The 23,250-nt window shown below is 41.5% G+C and overlaps 1 protein-coding gene across 1 annotated transcript in view; it reads right to left on the bottom strand.

The window, feature by feature from the left end:
- ATAD2B (ATPase family AAA domain containing 2B) overlaps positions 1–10,235 on the bottom strand; it is a 119,068-nt gene extending 108,833 nt beyond the window's left edge. The window contains exon 1 of the mRNA XM_037528444.2: positions 10,020–10,235. Within this exon, the coding sequence (XP_037384341.1) occupies positions 10,020–10,235 (216 nt within the window). The remainder of the gene's footprint in view (positions 1–10,019) is intronic.
- Positions 10,236–23,250: the final 13,015 nt, after the last annotated feature.

Raw genomic sequence — 23,250 nt, 5'->3', positions numbered from 1 at the left:
ACAGAGGCAGCAGTTACTATGACTACAGAAAACAAAACTCACACTATTTATTTAATTAGAGCCAGGACTACTACAAAGTCCTAAAACTTCAGGCACCAATATGTTCTAAACTTTTCTCAAATATCCCAAGAGCAAACATTTATTAGTTCAACATTTGTAAAGTCATCATGAAAGAATATAGAGAGGAAAAAATATAAAGAGAGCTGAGGAATTGTAAAAAGAGAAAAGTTGTCTATTAAAATTTTACATGAATAGGTCTTCCTGGAAGATTTCTTTTTTAATCTGAAACTATGACATTACTTAAAATGAAAAAGAGACATCATGGGTACTGAAATGCCACTGATTTAAAAGTTGAACAGAACCATTTTTATATTGCAGCAATTATCACTGTCATTCAAAAATTGCTATTTTACCTGATAAGACTTTTAGAAGAATCAGATAAGGTAGTATAAGTAACAAATATTACAACTAAGCCTAACAGTGGATACAGTTTCAAGTAAGGATATGTTTGACTTGGTAGGATTAATACAACATCTAAACTTAACTATCTTCACAAATTCATTCCCTACACAAACAAAACATATTAAATAAATATGACAGATACTAAGGATACTTGACAAGAGTCTCTGTCCTTTGAGAAGTTAAGGCCTAACTTCTTCAATCAACCAAATGAAAGGTATATAAAAAATAAAAGGTGCTGAGAGTGTTGGTGAGTGGGATGCATACACTGGCTGTTTAAAGGACAATTTGGCAAAATGTATAAAAAATTAAAACACTCTACCTTTCACTAGTAATTCCAGTTCACCTAAAAAGGGGGAAGTCATTTTCTACCACATTATTTATAATATCAAATACATGAGACAACTTAACTGTATGCCAACTGGGATTAGTTAAATGAGTGAGGGCATAATGATACAACAAAATAGTAGATACAATAAATATTAGAAAGCCATCAAAAACAAATAAAAAAGAATATACATAATACACAGTTAAGCAGAAAAATCAACACACTTAAGTAGTATTCAGGGTATGATTCCATTTGTTAAAAAAGTATATAAACAACCCACACATAATGCACAGTGGTCTAGGGAGAACTACACCAGCTTTAACAGTGGTTACCTCTACAAAGAATGAACTGGAAGAATTTGGGAAGCAGGGGAAGGTTCTTTAATTTTTCTGATGCATTTCCGTATTGTTAAAATACTTACTCCTAATTTTAAAATAAAAATATAATATTTCACTAAAGAGTTGAGGCCAAGAGCCTTGGATACCGCTTTATTTTAAATGTCTGACACAAAGAGTTCCTCAACTAAAGATATTGAATAATAAAAGAAAGACCCTTTCATTTCCAGCTAGCTGCTGTTTCTAACTAATTATATGATAGCCTTGGGTAAATACCACTTCCTCAAAATTTTCCCATCTAACAAATTTGGAAAATGAATTAGAACGGTAAAAAGTAAAAAATTAAAATTAAATTTTCAATTGAAAATGCTTTCAAAATTTTAACACAAAAACCACCTCCAGCTCAAGAATTTAAACTGCTAGCTTATTTTTTGGTTGTGCACCTGAAGATTCTCCTAGCGTTTCTATACATATATTTAAGTTTCTTATAAATGCATCATTGATTAAGAAGGTATAGCTCTGCCCTGGGGTTTTGTTGTCATTGTTAGTACATTCCCTTAACTTGCATTATCAAGTTGAAAACTACAACACTCACCCTAAGTGAGAGTACTGGAGCATGCTCTAGTTAAAAGGTGTATGTAAATTGTAAAGCAAACTGAACTTTGTATCAAGCAACTTCAAACCTTATCCTTTGACAAGCAGATCACTTAGCACATGGGCACCAAAATAGTGAACAGAAATCTGCTACAAGAAGCACCAAGTCTTGTTTACTCAAGTAACTGTCAGTAAATATGACCAGCATGCCATCAAAGGTGCTAAAAACTGTTTAATTATCAGCTTAGGGACAAAATTCTTCTAGGAGCCAAGATCTAAATGAGTTCCAGAAGAAATGAAAGAGAGAAGAAATAATGAAAATAAATTTACAATAATCAAAAAAAGAAGAATTATAGACTGGAAGAGCCAAGACTGCCAAACAAAAGTAAAGGAAATTCTCATTCCTAAAATACAATAAAATGTATGAACAAAGACCAAAAAATTCTATAAACTCCAAAAGAGAAAAATTAAAATACCTACAAAAGAAATCAGACCACTATCTAGTTCAAGACTATAACAGTAGATGCAAGACAACAAGTAATATTCTTAAACTATTGAAGCTAGAATTTTTATATCCAGCCAATTTTTTATTTTAATGAAAGCATAATAAAAATATTCTCAGGCATGTAATCTCTCAGCAGAAATTTTGTCACATAAAGTCCCAGACTGAAAAAACATTCTTGGAGGAAGCACTCAAAAAGAAAAGAAATAAATACAGAATGATAATGTTTAAAATAAAAAGATAATCAATCAGCCACCTTAGTGAAATTTATTATTACTGAAAAAAATTCCAAAAGAAAAAATACTTATAAAAAAACATAAAAAATCAGAACTAAAATTTTAGACAACATAGGGACAGAAGGAAGATGGAACGTTACAAGGGCACATTGAAGAATAAATGGTTAGAGGAAATATAATTTTTTTTAAGGAAAAAATAAATTATAAATAGAAGTTTAGAGCAAATACCCAAAAAAAAAATCTGAATTACTTTTTTTTTTTTTAAAGATTTATTTGTTTATGCACACAAGAGCTGGGGTATAGGCCAGCGATGCAGGGGGTGAGAGGATTCACTAGAGACAGAGTGGGGAACAGAACAGGCAGACTGACCAAAATACTCTGCTGAGGGGAGCAGCTAGCGAGACAGGAGAGGTCTGCTTTGCCATGTGGGTTGCTCCCTGCCCAGCCGGGGATTGAACTCATGCTGCACAGGTTGGGGATTGATTCATAGCGCAGTGCTTAACCCCTTGCGCCACCAGGGAGGCCCAAAAATCAGAATTACTTTAAAGACAACATAAGATGGGCCTCCCCAGGTGGCGCAGCAGTTGAGCTCTAGGCTGCGAAGCTGCCCGCAGCCTCTGCAGTGCCAGTTCGATCCCCGGTGGCCCGGCAAGGGTCCCACATGGCGCGCAGACCTCTCCTGCCGTGCCCGCTGCTCCCCTCAGCAATGTATTTCGTCTGTCTGCCTGTTCTATTCCCAGCTCTGGCTCTGGTGAATTCTCTCACCCTCCCGTGCTTCTGACTGTACCCACTGCTTGTATAAATAAATAAATAAATCTTTAAAAAAAAATAAAGATAACATAAGATGCACAAACATGACCTTGTGGACACAATAGCACTGTACCCCTATTTGCAGAATCCACATTCTTTCCAAATGTGCCTGGAATACTTAACAAAACTAGCCATAAGCAGGGTGACAAAAATAAGTCAGAAAAAAACATCAAGTGACTGAAATCAAATATAGAGCATATGCTTCAAAAAACAGTATGAAATTAGAATTACAAAAAGATAACGTCCAACTATTTGAAAAAGTAAGCAATATAAATAACCAGTGGAACAAAGAATAAAGCAAGAAAAAAATTTAAACTATTACAACATAAAAAGTTTATGTATATATATCAGAAGAAAGTGAACTACAGCAAAAAGAATTTTAATTAAAAAGTAAGGAAGAATCTTAATATGGGGCAAAAAAAGGAAAAATGAATATCTGAACAATCAATAAATTCACACTATAATATTTTCCATCTCATATACATGTTTTTTTCCTGCATCTAATAGAAAATATTTTTCCAAACACACAAAGAACATTTACCAAAAATGAAAAATACATTAGGTCACAAAGAAAGCATCAAATTCCACAAGAAAAACATGCAAAGTATGTTATGTGAGAGACCTTGGCTCTGGGACAACTTTTTACAAAGGTATCAATTCTTTACAAATGAATTCAGGAATTCAAACACGTTCCCAATCCAAACTCTAGTGGGCTCTTTTAAGGAAGTCTAGAATCTTAATTGGAAATGTATAGGAACACAACTAAAATCCTCAAATATCGATATCAACTATGTAAAATAACAGAGGGGGGGAATTGTCTTTTAAGATAACTTGAAATCATAGTCATTGAAATAGCATGGCATGGCCACAGAACCAACAGATAAAGGAAAAAGAGCAGAGAGCAGACACAACTTAATGTATTATAAAAACTTAATGTATTATAAAAATGGGACCACAAAGGATAGACTCTCTGGTAAAGTGAATGAAATAAATCAAACACCTAAATAGGAAAGGTAAAACTATATGTGTGTACAAGGTCACAATGTAAACAGTATCCTACACTATTCAAGAAAAAAAATTAAAAGTCACTGATCTAATAATTATTCCCTTGGGGTGAAAAAAGTGACCCGGGTTGAAATCAGAATGGGCAAAGGCCTCCCTAGTGGTGCAGGGGTTAAAGACACAGAGCTATCAAGCTGCTGCCAGCCACTGCAACACGAGTTCGACCCCCAGCCTGCCAGGCAGCAAGCCACTTGGCACAGCAGACCTCTCCTGTCTCTCACCTACTGCTCTCCTCAGCAGTGTATTTCAGTAGATCTGCCTGTTCTACTCCCCACTCTCTCTGGTGAATTCTCTCACCCCTATCACCACTGGTCTATACACCCCAGTTCTTGTATGCATAAATAAATCTTTAAAAAAAAGAAAAGAAAATAGAATGGGCAAAAAGCATTTAAGAGATGAGGAAATCAAAAAAGTTACTATGAACAAACTCATTTTTTTGTTACTCAAACTCATTAGTCATCAAAGAAAAGCAATTAAAAAGACAGATATTGCCAAATATTGGCAGAGCTGTGGTGACAACAGGAACTACTCCAAGAAATAAAGATGAAAGCAACGAATCTGCAGATAAAATTTACGTTATGTACATGTACATGTACATGTACATGTACACAGCCAGGTACCTCAAAGAAATACCCACACCACACCAAGTCCAGAAGAGACACTGCGAGGATGCTAGCTGTACACCTGGCGACACACAAGGAGCACGCTGCAAAAGGAAGCACATTCACCCCTTCCCTGCGGAAGGGGTGAGGACTTCCACAACGTGACAGCCCTGGAACAGGGAATTAAACATGTAGATGAAAATGCTTGCCCACATGGCACTTACATTTTAATATTGTAGATGCTCGACAATTATTGATTTTAGAAGAGAACAAAGAAATAAGCAAGCCTCACCACCAATCACCTCCAGTCTGGCAAGCTAAGAGAACATATTTTATGGGTATTTGAAATGCCACTACTTTAGCACACTGATCTAATTGCCTTGGGAGGAAAAAAAAGAGTGACTCCAGCTGAAAATAGAATGGGCAAAAGCATTTCAGAAATAAGGAAATCAAAGAAGTTACTATGAACAAACTCATTTTTGTTCCATTTGTTGCTCAAACTCGTTAGTAATCAAAGGAAAGCAATTAAAAAGCTACGTAACCTAAACTGAGTACTAGAATATAGACAAAAATTAAAATGCTTAATTCACTAGTATGTATCTTCATATACAAATATACCATATAAAATATTTTCAAGAGTTTTAAAGCTTTTTTTTTTTTTCCAAATGGAAAGCATTTATCTTCCCCTGAGATAGCTTCCCAGTGCATTAATGTACATGCTGATAAATCAATATGACCAAGCAGAGGGAAAGATGGTGGCACAAGTACATCTCTACTGGAGTCCAAAAGGCCCCAGACTTAGTCTCTTTAAGGGTCTCCCCCACCCAAGTCATCTTTAAAATACCAGGAAGCAAAACTTATTGCAAAAATGATCCCTACGCAACACGCCTGTTCCTCTCCCTACACCTACTTCCTGAAATTAGGCAGCAAGCAATTACTGAAAACCACTGCCCTATATTTCACATCCCTACAGGCTGCCATTCCCACTTTCAGTCCCAATACAATCCTAAACACCAAAACTCCAAAGAGTCTAGTAAAATCTTTTTATATACAGTATGACAATATTTCCCGACTCTACAATAATTGTCTTCTTCACTTTTTCCGGTATTGGTTGAAACAAATGATTGAGCAACCTCAAAAAGTAGTGATAAATACAAGAAGAGACAAGATATACAAGTGAAGAAGACAGTACTAGATTTAAATACCTAGTAACAAAGTACCAAAAAACTAATACAGATTACAGATTAACTTTAATGTAACTGTATTTTCTATCTTTTGACATAAGCCACATATATAATAGATACCTCTCTGAAAATGTTTCCCATGTATTAAATAAAATTAACACATTTTACATGTTTTTTCCCCCAACTTCATACCTCCAGGTAACTTTTTAATCCAAAAAAAATCTTACATACTCAGTAATTCGACTTTCACAAACTCCTCCACCCCTAGGAGGCATAACAGAAATATAAAATATTCCTAGTAGAAAACCAAAACCCAAATATCATGAAATCACCTCAGTAATGCCCACAAATGAAACTTCACTGTGTATGTCTGAATAGAAATGGCAAAAACACAATTCAAAGTAATACAGCACTTTTCTGAAGTAGATGCTTGAAGAAACAGGATCATTCTCCATTCAGGTACAGACACTGGTTGAGCTCCTTAGTTCTTGTAACAAACGGTAATCCTATCACCAGTCCAGCTGGTTTTCAGAGGTTATAGGTTTGTCTCTAATTAGGCATTTAGGAGACATACAATCAAGGACCTATCAAAGGATGGTTGAAAAGATCACTTGTCAAGGAAAATGATTTAAGGAATTAATATGGATTCACCTCTACAGGTGCTGTAACTTTCATCTATGACCTAAAAAGCTTCAAGTTTGTATATGTGGACCATAGAAATGGGCAGTAACTGAATTTTTTAAAGTTGCATTTTTAGTTGGCTTCCAAAGATAATCCTGTGAACGCCAAAGCAGCCCGGTTCAAAATTTTGACAGGGGACACTATTTACTACATTATCACCTACATGGTGCTCCATGGAATGTGATACAAAAAACCTGCTCTAGTCTTGAGGAACTTGCATATTTCTCTACTCATTTGAAAGTTATATACATTACTGCGTTTCCAAAACGTAGACTTCTTCCTATGTTTAACCCTCAACTTTAACCCCTCTGTTTTTGTTTTATGTTGGCAAATACACAGTAGCAGAAAAGTAGTACAGGGTGATACAAGAACACATTAAAGGACAAAGAGAATTTTTAAATAAAATTAAAATAAAACAAGCATGCCCATAAAGTTGTTTATTCCAATTCTCACAACTGAGATGTGGACCCTGAAAGAGTCGATGACCACCTCAAAAGCACGAAAAGCTAGTGACAAAGCCAAAAGGACCAGCACACTGGCTTAATAGGTAGGAAAGGAGTTGAAATATTTTTTAACGACTGCTTTCCAATTCCATGAATACTGCATTTGTTTGCTGAGAGTGACTCTCCGGTGGAGCAAATAAATGCTAATTACTGATGGTCAGATTTAAAGGAAGTCAAGCTTTATACAAACTAAACAAACAAACAAACAAAAACCAATTATACAGCAATAATTACATCTAACTGCAAAGCACGTGTCAACCTGACATTAAGAAAGTGTGGGCACAAGAAAATCATCCCAATAACCTACAAAATATAACGTGTTTATTTCTCTATCCTACACATTCTTGAGGAAAAAGCAAAACTAAACAGCTTGTGATGCTATGGCTTTTTAAAGCAAGTGAAATAATCTTAAAGTTTCTGAAAGGGAACACTCAGCATCAACTGTAAAGAACACCACAAAATTACATCTTAAAAAGAACAGCACATTTCTTCCTACAAAAATGAGGGTCTCCTAAAGCAACAGTACATTTGCATCTCCATTTTTCAACAAATATAAACTTCACAGACTGCAACAAATGTCTAGGACTCCAGCGGTAGAGCGTGCCTTTAAGGACACCAGGAAGGGTGATCCAGAGAGTGCTAAAATGTTGTAACACAAAACCAATTAGAGAGTGAGAGTTTACCAGGCTCAACTCAACCCATTTCAGAAAAAGAGCAACCTGCTCATAAATATACAGCAGCCCATATACACTTAGCAAAATCAGAATTACAACAACATCCTCTTCTAGAGACGAATCACTGTTTAAGATTAATAAATCTCTGAAATTTCTCTGAGAACGCAATTAGACCATTCCATCATCTACCAGAATACAAATCTTCAAACTGAAAAGCAAATATTTCAGCCCAACTCTTCATTACCTGTTATTTATGGCCCTTAAAAACATTTTAAAGAGGTCCTTGAAACAAAGTTTCATTAGCATCCAGAGAGAGCTCTAATATCTCTCATTCTTCTAGCAATTTAAAAGCTACCAAATGCTCATTTCTACATTAGATTATTGATTACTTGCCTTTTAACATCTCCATAACAGCTGCTTGACAAATTACCTCACCTTATTCCTCAGGGGGTAAGGACAGCATGATATCCATGAATTCAAACATGGTGATCAGTGACAGATGAGCTAATTGCTTCAGATGAATGAGACACTGCTCTAATAGACCAGGCATTCATAGCATTATACAATTACATGCTTACACTCTAAAAATATTTTATTTGTACTTAAGTGTAGAGGACCTACCTTTCTTAAATTTACTCTTATTTTGAAATATGTTAGCTTCAGAAAATAAGTAAGCCTGAACACGTTTGCAATAGTTTCCACAGAAACTCTAGTTTTCTGAATCATTATTCTAAAGTTTGCACAACTTTCAGATTTAGCTCTTATTTCAACCTAAGGGATCTGTAAGCCCAAAGTGGCCTGTTAAAGAAGATTTTTAGCAATATAAAAAGCAATATTTTTAGCAATATAAAAAGCAAACAGATTTTCAAAGATACAGCATCTTTCAAAGCAACACAGTAAAATATTGGTTGCATTTGCATCAACTCATCCTAATTAGTGGCAGAGCAATACGACAGGGAAAATGATGCACACACAAACCATAAACTGACCGTGCCTTAGTGAACCTAAAATACCACTTTCTTCCCACCAGAGTAACAAATGGTGCAGACTTTAAGGAACATGTTCAATGAATAGCCATCTCAGGCATCTGGTAAGTTAGGCTCTTTCTAGACAAGCAATACTGTCTTTCCTGAAGTCATAACCCATCTCAGAACACAAACTCATCAGTTCCTTTAAAGTGAGTTTAAAAATCTATGCTACCTCACGCTGCAACAACATTTCTAGCTCTTAAAATCACCTTATCTGAGCTCTCTACAGCATCACCCGCCTTCGTCCAGTGCTCCTTTTCCCCATAGTGTGACAGCGATGCGTTAATTCGCCGTCTCTAAACTATGCCCAGAACAAAAACGCAGGAGACACCTGGACACCCCAACGACCTGGAGCGTTCAGCCCCGGCCACCCCAAACGCCCGGCCCGCTCCTCCGCACCTGCCCCTCCCGGGACCCGCGGGCGCTGCCAAGCCCCCCAGGCCGCAGGGCCTCGCGGGCCGGGTCTCCAGCTCCAGCCGCGAGCCGGGTCTCTCCAGCCTGGAGAGGCGACAGCGTTGATTTTGTTGTGAAAGTTAGTGTCGGAGCAACTGCAAAACTTTTCTCAGCGTGCCTGCCAGGCTGCCAACCGGAGCTCTGCGCTCGCTTCCTCCCCAACTTGAACCACCCCCGAACAGCCGGGGCGCGGGCCGGGCTCGCCGCGGCGGGCGTGACACTCGCGCGGAGGCTTTGACACCGCAGAAAACTTTCGCTTCTCGACTCCAGCCCCTCCACCCCGCGCCTCGGCCGCGCTCCTGCTCCCCCAGAACGCAGGGCAAGGACGCGCAACGCCCAGCGAGCAACTGTCTCCCCAGGACCCCCCAGCGCCGCTGCCCGGCCCCCGGCGCTGCCCCGCGCACAAAAGGGCCGGGCCGGCGAGGCTCCGCGGCCCTGCGGCCGGTGCCACCCCCGGCGCCCGCCGCCCGCGCGGGCTCCCCGCGGCTCCGGCCCCGGCCCGGCCAGACAAAGCCCCGGCGGCCGGGCCGGCCCCCGCCAGCCCCGGCCCGCGGCCGCCGGCTCTTACCCGGGCCTCGTCCACGGCGCCGCCGGCGCCGCCGCTTGCCCCGGCCTTGGCGGCGGGGCAGCTGGCGGCCCGCGTCTTGGAGGAGCGGGTCCGAGAGGAGATGAAATGGCTGCTGCCTCCGGCCGCCCCAGGCTCCGCGCCGGCCCCAGGCCCAGGCCCGGGCCCGGGCGCCTTGGAGCCGAGCAGGCGCAGGGAGCTCTTCCGGGTGTTCACCATGGTCCGGCCGCGGCCCGCGCCGCCCGCCGCGCCCGGGGAGGAGGCCGGCCCGCCGCCGGCGCTCAGGGCAGCGAGCCGGGCCGGGAGGACGAGCCGCCGGGCTCCGCGGGCGCCGCCGGGGACGGGCGAGAGCCGCGCCGCGGAAGGGACGTGGGCGCGAGACGGCGGGGAGCGGCAGGCGAGAGCGGGGTCCCGGCCGGCAGCTCCGACCCTCCGCCGGCTTCGCCCTCCTCAGCGGGAGCCGAGCGGAGCCGCCATGTCTGCCCCTTTCTCTCTCGTTCTCGCTCTCGAGCTCCGTGCGTCAGGGCTCCGGCGCCGCAGAGCCGACGACGGCGCTTCCGGCCGCGGCCGCTGCGGGGCGCTGCGAGGCCGGCCAGCCCTGTGCGGTCGGCGGCTCCCTCTCGCCCCGCCCCTCCAGTAGGCCCCGCCCCGCGGCGCGGCGTCAGCGCCCGGCGCCAGGGAAGGGACGCTCTGGGCCGCGGCGGCTCTATGGTGCCCGGGGCGGGCCGGCTGTCTGGGCGCCGGGCGGAGAGAGCGGACCCCGCGCCTGGGGAGCTCACGGGGGAGCCGGCGCCCGGGCCCTCACGTCCGGCCAGGCCCGAGGCCCCGAGCACCCCCCACCCCGCCGTCACCCCAGATGACCTGGAGGGAGCGAGGAGCGGCCGGGCGCGGGCGGGTGGGGGCGGGAGGGAGCGGGGACGGGGCGAGGGCGCGGTGACCTGAGCTGCCATCCCAGGGCCGGCCGGGCGGGACCTGAGCTTGAGCCCCACTTTTGCAGGGGCTGGAAAAGGAGATGACAGCTAAGATAAGCACCGAGCTGTGCGGTATTTGGCAAGGGCTAAGCTTAAGGCCAGAAAAAAGGGAAGAAAAAAACCTGCAAGAACCCTGTGTCTCTAAACAAAGCGAGGCTGGGTGGTTTTCTCTAACCCGAGCCAGAGCCGAGGCGGAGCGGAGGGGAGAGCTCCCCGCCCAGGGCCTCGGCCGCGCCCGCCCCGCCCGCGCAGGGGTTGGGGATACAGAAGGGAGACCCCAGCGATATAAAATTTGTATTTTCACTTTCCAGGAAGAGATTGAGGCACACAATATAAAAGGCTCTGCTGTAAAGTAGGAATTATGTTCATTTCAAGAACTCTGGGTGTGTGAGTGATAGCCTGCTACTTATTGGGCAAAAGTTCTTCCCGTTTGCAACACTGAGAAAAATGAAAGACAGGGAAAGGTACTGCAAAAATCGGCAAATTGTATTAAATGAGTGCATTCGGGCCAGCCAAACTCCCAGCCGTTGGAGACTGGGGTGAACGTAGTTTCGGGCTGGGAAGCAGCATGAGTCCAGCAAAGCCGTCAAACCTCTTTCACTAATTTACATACCACACCCTTCCCGAAACTCTTCACCCACCACTTAACACCCACCTGTTTCGCTTTAGGAGACTTCATAATGGTACCAGGCCTGGGTTCCTCTTTGTTTTACTTAGGTTTGTTTTCATATTTCTCAACTGAGAAAGCCGGGTTATGATTTGGGTTCCTATAACCTATACCATTTACAATCAGTAAATTCTTTCTAAAACAACTGGTGATAAATACTCTGCCAGGACAGGAAATAAGTTTCTTTTTTTTTTTTTTTCAATTAACAACATAGTTCTGGCCCTCAAAAGCTCAAAGGCCAAGGAGGGCCTGAAAGAGTGAAAGCCTCTGAGAGGCGATGACCCCTGAAATCCATCTTGAACCACAGAATTGCTTCTTTTCTACAGTACCAGGAGAAAATAAAAAGTCAATAAAACCCGTTTTTAAACTTTAGTTAAAACTACATGAGCTACCGAGATGTAAGGAACTCAGAGTAAAAACCAAGCAACCTCTGAGGACAGCTTCATTTTCAATGCATTTGCTAGACCCCAGTGAACTCGATCTTGTTTTTCTGTCTTCAGAAGATAGAGGACAAAAGACAGAACCTGCTAAAGTTTAGAGTCTAATGCAATCGTCCTGCAAAATTCTGGTACATAAAAGATACACCTGAGTACTAGGGTGAAATAGCAATAAATTCACCAGCCTTCCCATCACTCATGCCCAAGAAACTAGAAGAACTGTCTTTGCCAGCATCAACACTAAAAACCAAGGACTGGGATAGGGGAGGCAAGCCTACCTCTTGACAATTCAAACAAACTGGTTCTCAGATTTACAGCCTAAATTCAACAGATCTGATAAGGATGAAGGAACTTAAGACAATAATTTAATTTAAATAGGCTTGAGTCAAAAGTGATCCTAAGCACAAAGCAAAAGCAAACATATATTAAGTCCAAAGAATGTGCTTTCAACAGGAGATGCAAACAAAATCAAGTTTTATTAATATAACTCAGAAAAAGGTCACAAAACATAAAAAAGTAAAAATCGTCATGAAAGAGCCAGTAATAAAAAACAGACAATGGAAAGAGACCCACAGATTTATATTCAGATATGTAATATATAATAAAGGTTAAGAATTAATGATCAAAAAGTGACAAGGCCAATTTTTGAAGAACAAGATAGGATTTATAAGAATGTAAAGTAAATTTCTTTCCTTTTTTTATATTTAAAGGGCAGGTTTATTAGGGAAGGGATAAAACAGTAAAACACACTTGCATAGACACAAACGGGCAGGAAGAGCTGACCCAGAAGGGACAGGTTTGCTAAGAGAGGCCTGCATGCTTGCAGGCAGGCGGCCTTCAAGAGAGCTGCCTCTACTGAGGAAGGTCAGTAAAGAAAAGTTCTGAAATGGTACGGTTCATGGGCAAGAAGGAAGGCTGCTGCCCTGCGGAGAGAGTTAGTGACAAGAAGCACATGCATAGTCACAGGTGGGTAAATGGAGTACTGCTGAAAAGTAAATTTCTTAGACAAGACACCAAAAGCATCTATAAAAGAAAAAAAGCAATGAATTGAACTTAATCAAATTTAAAACTTTTGTTCTGTGAATGACCCAGTTAAGAGGATTAAAATGACAACAGACTGGGAAAAATATTAATAAACCAAATATCTAACAAAGGACTCGTCCAGAATATAAAAAGAATTCTCAAAATTCAACATAAAAAAATATAGTTACAAAATGCGCAGTAGTGATGATGAACCCTTGGCAAAACATTGCTCTCCCAAATGGTCTCCCCCATTCCTCTGCAAAAGAGGAGAAACACAGGAAGCACCTGGTGCAGAGCCCCAATTCCTACTCCATGGATGTGAAATGCTCTGGATGCTATAAAATTACAATCTTTAGCCCTCCACAGTTGTTCTATCTTGTATTGGCTACTCCACCGTTCTCTGCCAGCCTACGGGAGGAGAAGCAAGGCATACAAGGTTGCTCCTTCAGACAGAAGCAGCACCATGAGCACACTACTAAATGGTGATGAATGGGAAACCATCCCCAAAGCATATTTGTATTAAGTGAACAGGGGCAGGAAGAAGAAATGGAGAAAATAACTGGTGAAAGCTGACTGACTGCTTTCCCCCTAATTTCAGAAACAAGGTAAAGATGTCTGCTCTAATCATTTCTACTCAACATTGTACTAGAAGTCCTCTGCAGTGAAATGGTAAAGAAAAGAAAGGACATACAGTTTAGACAGGAAGAAAAAACTGCCTTGATTAGCAAACAACATGAAAACCTCACAGACCACCTTAAGAACCAATCCCAGCAGACATTGTATCGAAATTAAGAAAGAGAATCTAAATGTATTTGGGGGTGCAAAGAACCTAGAATCACCTAAACAATCAGGAAAGGAGCAAAATTGGAGAACTCATTACAGTCTTATTATAGAGGTATAATAATCAAAACAGTGTAGTGATGTAGCCATACAGCTCAATGGAAAAGAATAGAACCCGGAAAGAAACTAACACATGTGGTCAATTGATTTTTGCAAAGAGGACAAGGTAGTTAATAAGGAAAGGATATTCTTTTCCATAAATGATGCTAAACAACTGTACATCCTTTCAAAAAAAAAAAAAAGGCATGACCTCATATTGTGTATGAAGTTTAACTTCAAACTGATCATAGACTTTAACACAGAGCCAAGAACGTTTATTTAAGAATAAAACCTAAAGGAAAAGCTTTATGGGCCTCCTGGTGGTGCAAGGGGTTAAGACGCAACCTATGAAGCAATCCGCAGCCACTGGAGCACGAGTTCGATCCCTGGCCAGGGAGAGACCCATATGGCGCAGCAGACCTCTCCTGACTCACCCACTACTGCTCCCCTCAGCAGTGTATTTCAGTCAGTCTGCCTGTTCTGTTCCCCACTCTGTCTCTAGTGAATCCTCTCTTACCCTCCCCACCCCGCCTCTGGTCTATACCCCAGTTCTTGTATGCATAAATAAATAAATCTTTTAAAAAAAGAAAAGAAGAGCCTTGCAATAATGAGGTAGACAAATATTTCTTACAAAGGACATGGAAACATCAACTATTTAAAAAAAAACTAAGTTTTCTCTTTGAAAGACATATTTAAGAAAACTAAAAGGCAATCACAGACTGGAAAAAAAAGTAATAAAAATAAGAACAGAAAATGACGTTAAAGAATATAAAGGCTTAACAAAAAGGATAAGCAATAACTAATTTGCTTCTTAATTCTTATGGAGCTAAGGTGAGGTACTGAAATTCTACAAGGAGGTCCTCAGGGCAGAGATGGCACTGATTTAGTAGGAATAATATAAGTAGCAAGACTATATTTTTAAGATGCATGACACATTTTGATAAACACTGAATCATGATACAAAATCAGATGGTGAAATTAGGATTTTGTCCATTCTGATAACTGTGAGCCACAAGTGGCTATTTAAATTTGAAATAAAAATCAAAAATTCAGTTCCTCATTTATACTACCCATATTGCAAGTAGTCAACAGTCAAATGTTGTTAATAATTAATTTATTGGACAGTGCAGAAACAATTCTAATATCTCAGAAAGTTCTATTGGATAGCTACTGGCTTTGTGATGTAAGGAAAATGCTCAGAGATTATCACTGTGTTTGTGACCTGAGCAGAATAATTAGAGCAGTTGCTATCAGTTGGAAAGGCAGGGGGGGGGGGTGCGGGGTACAAGATCAGGAACAGATTCCAGAGTGTATCATCTTTCTGTGTCACTTCAAGAAACATTTACTGACCCTTAATGTGTACCTGTATAACAGCTACAGTGTAAAGTGCTCTAGATAACAGCAAATATATTACTCAAGCTGTACCCTTAAAGAACTTACAGTCCCATTTGTGAACTATAAGTGCTTAGACTTGTAACTAAAAAACCAACAGAGAAAACTAAACCCAAAGCTAGTAGAAGGAAGGAAATAATAAAGATTAGAGTGAAAATAAGAGACATAGAGATTAGAAAAACATTAGAGAGAATCAATGTAACTCAAAGTAGGTTGTTTCAAAAAAGTAACAGGATTGACAAACTTTTAGCTATACTGAACAAGAAAATACTAAGTATAAAAATCATAAATCAAGGTGGGAACATTATTACCAACCTTACAGAAATAAACAATCATAGGAAAATATAATCATCAGGGCTTCCCTGATGGTGCAAGGGGTGGTGGCGCAAGGGGTTAAGCACCGCCCTAAGAAGCAATCCACAGCCTCTGCAGCAGAGTTTGATCCCCTGCCGGGCCGGCAGCAACCCACAAAGCGCAGCAGACCTCTCCTGTCTCACCTGCTGCTCCCCTCAGCAGTGTATTTCAGTCAGTCTGCCTGTTCTGCTCCCCACTCTGTCTCTGGTGAATCCTCTCACCCCCCATACCTCTGACCTGTACCCCAGTTCTTGAATGTATAAATAAATAAATCTTTTTAAAAAAATTTTAAAAAGAAAGAAAGTAGAATAGAGGTTAGCAACGACTGAGGGGAGCAGGGAGGTGGTGGATTGGGGAGTTATTGTTTACTGGGTATAGAGTTTCTCTTTGGGTAATCAAAAAGTTTTGGAAGTGAAGAGTGGTACAAGCGATAGCTGTACAACATTGTTAATGTACTTAAGCCACTGAATTAAACACTTTAAAATGGTAAACAAACACATACTACAGTAGTGTACTATTGTTGCAGAAGTCTACAGATGGATCATTAGAGTAAAATACAGACCCAGAACAGAGGGCACAGCAACAGACCTCAGCACTGATGGGAATTTGTTATATGTGCAGTAATATTACAAATCTGTGAGAAAGGGACTGTTTGATAAATGGCTTTGGAACCACTGGCTTTATCTACTAGATATTACACTAGCTAAGTTTACCTATATCTAAGTCCAGATGTCAACTTATTTTTCTTTGTAGGCAAGATTGAAGGGCACTAAAATGATCATTTATTGAATATAATTTAGCACATTAGGATGGAAGGTTAAATATGGATGTAATATTTTTTTTAATAATAAATTTTATTTTTATATTCCCCATACAATTGCAGCCCCCCCATTCTGACCCCAATCCCTCCCCTCCCACCCCGCCCCCTAAAAGTGTCTCTGGTTCGTAGTTTTTTGTTGATTTTGATTTTCACTTTCTTATAGTTATTCGTTTTCCTGGTCCCTTATTTAAGTTTTCTAGATTCCTGCTATGAGTGAGACCATCCGGTATTTTTCTTTTTTTTTTGGCTTATTTCGCTGAGCATGATCCCTTCCAGTGCCATCCATGTTGCTGCAAATTGCATGTGTTTATCTTTTTTGAATGCTGAGTAATATTCCATGGTATATATGTACCACATCTTCTTGATCCAGTCATCTATTTTAGGGCATTTGGGTTGCTTCCAAAGCTTAGCTATTGTAAACAGTGCTGCTATAAACATAGGGGTGCAGGTGTTCTTTGGAATTGATGTTTCTGTGTCCTTTGGGTAAATACCTAGGAGTGGAATTGCTGGATCCTATGGAAGCTCTATGTTTAGTAGGTCCAGAAATCTCCACACAGCTCTCCACAGTGGTTGGACCAGTTTGCACTCCCACCAACAGTGCAGAAGAGTTCCTTTTTCTCCACACCCTCGCCAACATTTGTTGTTGCTAGTTTTTTTAATATGTGCCATTCTCACTGGTGTAAGATGGTATCTCATGGTAGTTTTGATTTGCATTTCCCTGATGACAAGTGATGTTGAACATTTTTTCATATGCCTGTTGGCCATTTGCATTTCCTCTTCAGAGAAGTTTCTTTTTAGCTCTTCTGCCCATTTTTTGACTGGATTCTTTTCTTTGTTGTTGTTAAGTCTCATCAGCTCTTTGCAGATTTTTGTGATCAGTCCTTTATCATTAGTGTTGGGTGCAAAAATGTTCTCCCAGTTGGTGGGGTTTCTCTTTGTTTTTGTTATTGTCTCTTTTGCTGTGCAGAAGCTCTTTAATTTGATGTAGTCCCAGCTGTTTATCTTCGCCTTCACTATCACTGCTTTGGGTGATGTGTCTGTAAAGATGTCTTTGATGTGCAAATCACGTAGTGTTTCGCCTATATTTCCTTCTATATATTTTATGGTTTCAGGTCTTATGTCTAGTTCTTTAATCCAATATGGATGTAATATTACCCCCTTCCTAGAACTCCAGTTAAGATATCACTAATAAACCAATAAACAGTTCTTGAATTTTTCAAGATCCAGTCAATGCAACACATTACAATTGAATGAAGGAACAAGACCATGTGATCATCTCCATTGACACAGAAAAGGCACTTGACAAATCCCAAAAACCTTCCGTGATAAAAACACTCAATAAGCTAGGGCTACTGACGACTCAGGTCCTGGACTAGCCCACAAGGAATGTGGAAGCTGAGGCATCTCTGATGAGTGGAGATCAATCCCAATTTGCAGGTTCTTGTTGTGCACTGACATACAGCACAAACACTGAGGAAGATGCCCATCAGATATTGGTCCTGCACCAAACTGTAATAACATTAGTTTTTTTCTTCTTTTGCCAATTGTGAAAGAAATACATACTGTAAAAAAAAAAATGGTCAAAGTATACACATATTTATCAAGTAAAGTGAAAGCATCCACTGACATCTTCTCCCAAATTCACTCCCCTGCCTGGAAGAAACTACTATTAACAAAGAAGTTAATTCAATCACTGGATAAAGACACTTATGAAGAAACTAAACTTCAAAGTCATATAGCTCAGTATTCTGGCAGAGAAATCAAGAAATTTAGTAGATTCTAAGAAGTATGAAAGAACATCTGATCCTTCAAAGAAAAGAAGCCATTGAAATCTGATTTCCTTTTGGCCTGACATCATACAGAAATAACGAGCCTAATAATTTCATGGTAGCTCATTGCTATCCTCAGCCAAGGACAGTGATGGCAAAGCCTGGTTTATAGACAATCATTGACTTCCTACATCCAGAGAAACATGGCTCTGTATTGGAGCAGCTATGTCATTGCTTTTGATGAGATAAAGTCATCTCCAAATGATCTCTGTGGGTTATGTTGTGGTTCAGCTTTGTGGACAGCCCTTTTTCATTGAAAGAAAATGAATGTGGCCCTCAAAGAGCAGGAGAATATTTTCACAACTTTGTGATTTTTTAATAATCAGGACTATTGACTCTAGATGGCTGTTGGGGAGAATGATGACATCCACCATAAAAAAAATATGAGCTGTAGGGGCAACTGGCATTGTTGCGTGATGGTGCACAGTCACTGGGTGAGTGGGGGTCATCAGCATTGGCAATATCTTTGTTTTTGCTAACAGGTCAAAATGCAAATCTTTTTGAAGACCCTGAGTGATAAGACTATCACGGTGGTGGTGGGGGGGAGGGTGTGGTGGAGCCCAGTGATACCATCAAGAATGTGAGGATCCAGGATAAAAGGGACACCCTCCTTAACCAGCAGAGGTTCATCTTTGCTGGCAAGCAGCTGGACAATGGCTGCACTCTTTCTGATTACAACACCCAGAAAAATGCAACCTGTACCTTGTTCTCTGACTACGGGGTTGCTGTTAATTCTTCAGTGTTTCATTCACAGTGCCCTATAGTGCTCTGCACTCTGCCATTTGCCCCTATTTAAGTTTAAAAATTACTGGTTTCAGTAATAGCTGGGATGTTCAAAATATTAATAAAGGTTTTTGCTGCATGATAGCGAATGTGTGTGTGTGTGTGTGTGTGTGAAATGTAACAAGCAAATTAAATAAATAAATAAATAAATAAATAAATAAATAAATAAATAAATAAATAAAAACACCAAACAAAGTAGAAACAGAACAGAGTTTCTGCAACATGGTAAAGGATAACTAACATGCTCACTGGTGAAAGACTGAAAATGTTCCCCTTGATATTAGGAATAAGACAAAGAAGTCTGCTCTTGCCATTTCTGTCCAAAATTATCCTGAAGTTCTAGTGAGAGCAATTGGGCAAGGAAAAAATCCAAATAAGGAAAAAGTAAAATTATATTCACAGATAACATGTTCTTTTATGTACAAAATAGTTCAGAATCTAGTTTAAAAGACACAACCTTGTTAATAAATGAATTCAGCAAAGATGCTGGATACAAGATTAATACACAAAAAAAAATTCTTGTATTTCTATACATATGTTAAACTATAACCAGCAATGAGACAGAGCTTCATCTGCAAAAGAGAGTAAAGCTTTTATTTGGGGTCTTTGGAAGAACGCAATCCAGGAGATACCACTCAGGTAAGTCCTTATAAGCAGTCCAATTTGGAGGGAGAGTGGGAAAAATAGAGTTTATATAGGTAGAGCTGCCTCCTACAGGTAAACTAATAAATTCTATAAAATAGGCAAAAGGGTGCATATCTACATATTACTACTATGAGAGATTGTCCACCTTGAAGCTGAGATCTGATAGGGTTTATCGATCTTCGTGAGAAGGTTGGTGTGGTCTTTCCAAACTCCCCAATTCCAGATGCCAGGTTGCTGGTTTGCTGAGAGTGATAGGTTTGGCTATCAAGTAGTCAGGTGTGGTAGACCTCTATAAGTTCTACTTTCCTAATGGTTCCTGGCTCCATTTTGGATATTACCCTTATCAATTTTAATTTCAGCTGTCTTGACACACCAATAATGAAAAAATCCAAAAAGGAAATTAGGAAATTTAGCATTGGAAAACTTAATACATTGACCTACCAATTCAATGCAATACCTATCAAAATCCCAATGGCCTTTTATCTTACAGAAACTGGAAAGTCCAAACCTAACTGCAAGGAACCTGGAATAACCAAAACAATCTCAAAAAAAGAATAAAGTTGGAAGACTCATACTTACTGACTTCAAGACCTATTATAAAGCTATAGTAATCAAACCATTATGGAACTGGCACAAAGATATTTATAGATAAATAGAATGGAATTTTGAATTAGGAAATCTACAGTAAATTGATTTTTGACAAGAAGCCTATTTTTATCAAATAGTACTAGTACAGGGCCTCCCCGGTGGCGCAGCGGTTGAGCGCTGGGTTGCGAAGCTGCGCGCGGCCTCTGCGGCACCAGTTCGATCCCCGGCTGCTCCCCGGCCACCGGAGGAGGGTCCCGCATGGCGCGCAGACCTCTCCTGCCGCCCGCTGCTCCCCTCAGCAGTGTACTTCGGTCCTTCTGCCTGCTCTGCTCCCCGCTCTGGCTCTGGTGAATTCTCTCGCCCTCCCGCGCTTCTGACTATACCCAGTGCATGTATAAACAAAAAAACAAACAAAGAAACCAGCAAACAAATAAATAAAGCATGCCTCTATAAAAAAAAAAAAAAAAAAAAATAGTACTAGTACAAAAATAAAGTAATAAAATAAGGGCCAAAGAAAATTCTCTTTGCCCAAAGGAATCAAAGTAATCTAAGAGAGCTGAGTGTCCCCACTCCACTTCCTGAATGAACACAGTTGGGGGAATTATATGAGAGTCCTAAAAACTGTAAGTCTCATTGAATGGAGCCATTGGAACAGAGTGGCTGAGCAGAGGCATAGGGTAGACTTTCAAAGACAGAGTGGGCGCCTACCGCTTGTTCTTGCTTTGGCTCTGCAGCCTCTTTGTGGGTTGGGGCTCAGGAGTCCCTCATCTGTTCAGGAGGCCCTTCAGCTGGCTCCCACAGCCCCAATGGCTCTTTTTCCTGCCTTAGCGCTTTGACAGGCAATATGGTCATCTGCTCTCTGGAGAGACTATAGTGGCTGCCATCTTGATCTTGTGGTGGATTCAGCTTGGGCATAACATTCTGTCCTTCTCTCTCAGACCTTTGAACCCTTCTTGTGTTTCCTGCTGGGAGGTTGTCTTGCTCTGCTTTTGGGCCTTGATCTGCTGCTCAGCTCTGGGCCCTGCCTGTTTGGCTGAATATTTGCCAACCCAGGGGATAATTGGGAATTTGCTCAGGAGTCTGTATTTTGAAGTCCTTCTCTCTTTTACTTCTCCCTCTCTCTATTCCCTTTGAACCACTTACTGATTATAAATCTTTACGCACACTAGAATTTTATTTCTTTGCCTTTAGAAAGAACATGTGTTTTTCCCCTTAACAGTTTGGGATCCCTGGAGACCACCGGTTTTGCCCAATATCAGTAACTCCTTACCATGAGCTTCAGCAGACCAGATATCTGGATCACTGGTTTGGAAGTTAACCCACCGCAGGATGCCTGAGTCGCTGAAGGGTAGACACTTCAAAAGACTCATAAGCTGCCTTTACCTGGGTGGGGATGGTGAGTTCTACAGGAGAGGCTCAATCTCAACTCATATCCGAGCCCTAAAAACTGTTAAGTTAAAAAGAAAGTCCTATTTAGGTAAATCAGGTTTCATTTGAAAGGATTATTGCAACAAGGGAAAAGGGACTGTTGTGAAAAGGGATGAGGATAATTGCAATAGGGAGAATGTTTAACTGTCAATAAATACCTGGATTTAAATAAAGAGGGACTTTATTTATTGGAAGGGATTATTACAAGAAGAGGGAAAGGAATTATGGCAACACACGCTGTGGAGAGCGTGAGGAGGCAACTTAGTTGTAGGATCAGGTGATCTGTAATTGTCTCTAAGATCAGGCAGAATGGGTGTTGGGAAGTGGGATTAACAGGTAAAGGAGGTAATGAGGTCACCACAGAGAATGTTTTACAAGATCAGCTTATTTCCAGGAGTGGAGGAAAAGGAGGGGTGGTATGTTGACTCAGACTGAGGGTGGGTCAAAGTTTAGGGGCCTGATGGAAGGAAAGTTTAACTAAAGTTTGGTCAAGGAAAGCTCACTGGCATTGTATCCAGGTTGATCAGTGAGCAACCTATGTGGAACAGTAGTGAGCACCTATGTATAACAGTAAAGTTAGTGCTAGACACTTGTGGGATCAAAAACGAGTAAGAATTATGTGCAGGATAGAGAGAGTGATTAAGCGCACAAATACTAATATTAGCAGAAATTATACTAACTGAGCACTTACTCTTCTTAACCCGGGACTGTGGTTGTTATTTACATACATAGTTTAGTTGCTTAATAATATTTATTGTTAACTAACTTGATACACCTTTTAATTAGTTTATTTAAAAATTTAGTTCCTATTGAGCACAGTTAGTTCAGTTAATCATTTATGAGCAAAAAATATGGGAGAATAGAGGGCCTGTAGTAGGTTAACAGGGGACAACGTCGAGTCATACATGTCTAAATCACTTCTGGAAGGGTGCTTCCCGGCCCTTAGCCCTTTCAGGAACACAAACAGGAGTGAGGGGAAGCTCCTTAGCTTCTGGGAATCACAGGCTCAGGTAAAGCTCAGCACTGGCAGAATGGAGGGAAATCTGCCCACGGATTCCATCTGAGGCTGAAGAAGCACGGAGGTAGGTAGACGCCGGGGTCTCAGGTGAGCCCACTCCGAGCTCGCCGGATTTTCCGCGCAGGGTGACGCGACAAGCCGCAGCAGGCGCCGCGGGAAAGCGGAGCTGCCCTCCGCGATGGTCAAGGTGAGGCCGGAGATGCTGCCGGGCCAGCCCCGCCCTCGGAGGCCCCGCCCCTTGAGAAAGGCCCGCCCCTGAGAAAGCCCCGCCCCTGACGCCCCGCCCCTGCCCCTGCCGGCCGCGCGCCCGCGCGCGCTCTCGGCGCTGCGCAAAGTCCGCGAGGGCGCGCGCTCGCCGCCGGGCGGTGGCGACGGAGGGAGGCGGGCCTGGCCCATCGCC

The sequence above is a fragment of the Talpa occidentalis genome, unplaced genomic scaffold (genome assembly GCF_014898055.3).
Source record: "Talpa occidentalis isolate TD23 unplaced genomic scaffold, MPIMG_talOcc4v2.1 talOcc4.5, whole genome shotgun sequence".
In the NCBI taxonomy this organism is placed as follows: domain Eukaryota; kingdom Metazoa; phylum Chordata; class Mammalia; order Eulipotyphla; family Talpidae; genus Talpa; species Talpa occidentalis.
The sequence above is the reverse complement of the archived record's forward strand: the minus strand, read 5'-3'. Positions and strand labels throughout refer to the sequence as shown.